This window comes from Callospermophilus lateralis, chromosome 16 (assembly GCF_048772815.1).
Source record: "Callospermophilus lateralis isolate mCalLat2 chromosome 16, mCalLat2.hap1, whole genome shotgun sequence".
Taxonomy (NCBI): Eukaryota; Metazoa; Chordata; class Mammalia; order Rodentia; family Sciuridae; genus Callospermophilus; species Callospermophilus lateralis.
Genome location: NC_135320.1, coordinates 20,808,760 through 20,811,919, shown reverse-complemented (window position 1 = coordinate 20,811,919; position 3,160 = coordinate 20,808,760). Strand labels below are relative to the sequence as shown.

The following is a 3,160-nucleotide window of genomic DNA, read 5'->3' as shown; positions in this document are numbered from 1 at the left end:
CCTTTGGTTAAAGTCTGCTTTTGCTGCTTACTGAGCAACTATAGATAAATTATTTATTCTGTGGGAATCAGTTTCCCTATCTATAAAATGGGGCTAATAAAAACCACTTCACTGAATTCTGAGAATTAAAAAAAAAAAAGTGTTCATAAAGCTTCCAGTACAAAGTTGGGCTCACAGTGTATTCTTAGTAACCAGGTTTTATTTTTATCAGCTTGTTTACTCTTATTATTAGTATTTTTTACTACTGCTACTGTGCTTTGAATATCAGTCTCCAAAAAAGCATATATTGCAATGAATAATTTCCTTATCGAACAAGATTTTTATGTAATTGGATCTTTCTCAATAAGTGATTTCTATTTACACATGTAGACAAAGGAAGTTGCTTGCATACATAGCCCCCTGAGGGTGGAATTCATGTCCAGGTTTGTGCTGACATCAACACAAGGCAGACTTTTACTTCTCTAATAGTTAGCTCAGGCTACCACACAGCAACATAGTTGGGTGCTTGAACATCAGAATTGTTTTCTCCCAATTGTGGAGAATCCCCTTGACTGGGAGCTTTGTAGAATCAGCAGGGTCTTTTTTCTGGGTGTGCCTATGTCCAATCTCCTCTTCTTAAAAGGTATATTGGATTAAGATTCATTCTAATTATATAATTTTATATTAATTATGCCTTTAAAGACTCAACACACAGTCACATTCTGAGGTAATGGGTAATGGTTACGTTAGTATCTGAATTTTGAGAGAGCAAAATTCAGTCCTTAAGAACTTGCAAAGACTGAAGGGACATGAGCATTGTGAGGTCTCATGATTGGTGGCCCAAAGAGGTCTGAGTCACCAAAAAAGGTAAGTTTTGTTCCAGGTAAAAGTCTATTGACTGCTGGGGATGAGGGATTGGAGGGGGTTTAAGGGGTTTAGAGGAAACATTTGGCAGACCAGGTATGGCTGTAGATACTAATCAAGAAGTGCTTGCTGGGCTGTCTGGGGGCAGTCTTGTTCAAGTGACTTCTCTATTTAAATAGTAGAATATTGTAATTCAGTTTCATGTTATTTTCTGTTATCAGTCATTTTATGCTTCATAACAGCCACCCTCCTTAGCATGTTAAAATAATAACCTCTTTCCCTGTGACTTGACTGGTTTGGGCTGGCATGGCTGATCTGCGTTGGGCTTTGCAGTTAGTTGGAGGCTGTTTGTTCTAAGACATTTTCATTCATTCACAGGGTTGGCAGGCTGACAGTTGTATACCTTGTTTTTAATTTTTTTCCCCTCTGGGTTTGATTCTCTAGCAAGTGAAATTATTTACATGGTAGATACATTTCAACAGCAACAAGGGAGACAACGTCAATGTATAGGAGCTTCTCAAGTCTCAACTGGGATACCTTTACAAAATTTCATTGGCCAAGCAAAGTTTATGAAAAAAAACTAAAAATTGATAGTTATTTGGAATTTTTTGTTGTTGTTACTGGGGATGATTGAACCCATATCTTTCCTCATGCTAGGCCAGTGAGCTACCACTTAGCTATAACCCAGCCCTCAATAATTATCTTAAAGAAAAATGTGGCTTACCAAAATTGATTTTGTAAAGACAGAAGTCTAAATAGCCTATTGATAACAGAACAAACAGAATTTAAAGAACTTTTTTACTCTGAAGGATTCCATATGACTTGAGAGAGTAATCTATTAGTATTTGTATCAATATCTTAAGATATCAGCTAATACAATTCAATATACATTAAGAAACTGACCAAGTAAAGTTGATTACAGAAATGCAAAGGTGGATCAATCCATTTGTACAACCAGTAATGTTATTACAGTTCTTTTCATTGTAATTGATGATGAAAAATTGGAGGATTTTTGTTAAAGTTAGGAAAATGATGAGTCTTTTATGTAGTATTATGTTAAAGGAGTATATTATTATTGTTGAGAGCCACAGCCGAAAGGGCCCCAGCAAACTTCCAGCTGCCAGCAAACTTTCAGACTGCCAGCTGATGATTGGCTCACAGCGGCCCCAGCAACATCTAGCTGATTGGCTCCTCTGCGGTGATGCTCATTGGAGATGCTCATTGGGCTGTTTCCCTGCCCTTGCAGACCATGGAGCTGCTCACTGGGGAACTTTTTTGGTTCCGCCCATGCGACCCAGTCAATCGGCCTCAAGAGCAGGAGGATTGTGGGAGGAAGAGGCTGGGTTGGGGTGTGTGGCTTGTGGGAAGCCCGTGGTGGCAGTTGGGCTCTGAGGGTTTTTTCCTGAGGAGCTGTTTTGTTTGGCATTTGTGGTTCTAAAAATAAAGTTAGTTTCTTTTGACAAGTGGCTCCTGAATTGTGCCCAGCCAGACTGTAATTTCCAAAATTACATCAATACTTTGCATCATAACATTTTTTACATCAGTGACTTGACTCTTGATAGTGGGAATTGTGCTGTCATCTTGATTTTTATTGTATATCATCATATAGTTTCCTAGTACTTGTTGAAAATCTGCAGCAACTGCATTTGAAGGAGAAAAATAGTCTTGTGACATCAAAGGATTTCTTAGTAAAGTTTCACTAACTTTCTTAAGAAATGCAGATGGTGCCACCTTATCCAAGGCATTGTCTGTAGCACATAAGTAAGTGATTCCGTTGATAAAGAGAGTATGGTAGATATAGCTTCCCATTTGAATTATGGTCTTTGTTTCACCTCTAAGAAGCACAAGTCTAAGGACTTTTGCTGCTGCTTCCTGATAGGAGCCTCCAGTCAAGGCCAGCTCCACTAGGACCGCTGGCCCATTAGCAATGCAGCTGTAGGTAATCGTCATAATGGGAGGGCCAGTGAAGGACAAGATCCAGCCGGTGGTAACTGCCCGCTAAGGCTTTATAATATATATAAGGCTTCATAATATATATGAAGAAATGTTTTATATATAAATATAATTATATTAAGGGAATTTTAGGGAAATCATAGGCATACGATTTAAAAATGTACAAATGTTTCTACTTGCAGATAATATGATTATATATTTGGTAAACCTCAAAGAAAAAAAGAAATAGTTACTTTAAATAATAAGATAATTTTGCAAGAAAATTATGTAAAGTAGCATGTTACAAAAAGCTTCCTCTATTCATGTCAAAAAAAACCAGTTTGAAAATAAAAATGAAATAGAAGACTCTGTTTAAGATAGAAAA

The 3,160-nt window shown here is 37.3% G+C and overlaps 1 protein-coding gene across 1 annotated transcript; it reads right to left on the bottom strand.

Moving 5' to 3' along the window:
• Nucleotides 1-2,289: 2,289 nt before the first annotated feature.
• LOC143382370 (uncharacterized) lies at nucleotides 2,290-2,793 on the bottom strand. The gene has a single exon (XM_076836405.1). The coding sequence runs from the start codon at nucleotides 2,791-2,793 to the stop codon at nucleotides 2,290-2,292; it is 504 nt and encodes a 167-aa protein (XP_076692520.1).
• Nucleotides 2,794-3,160: the final 367 nt, after the last annotated feature.

What these genes read in the sequence shown, in the direction of transcription:
- LOC143382370 (XM_076836405.1), bottom strand. Translation starts at nt 2,793, where the DNA reads ATGACGATTACCTACAGCTGCATTGCTAATGGGCCAGCGGTCCTAGTG.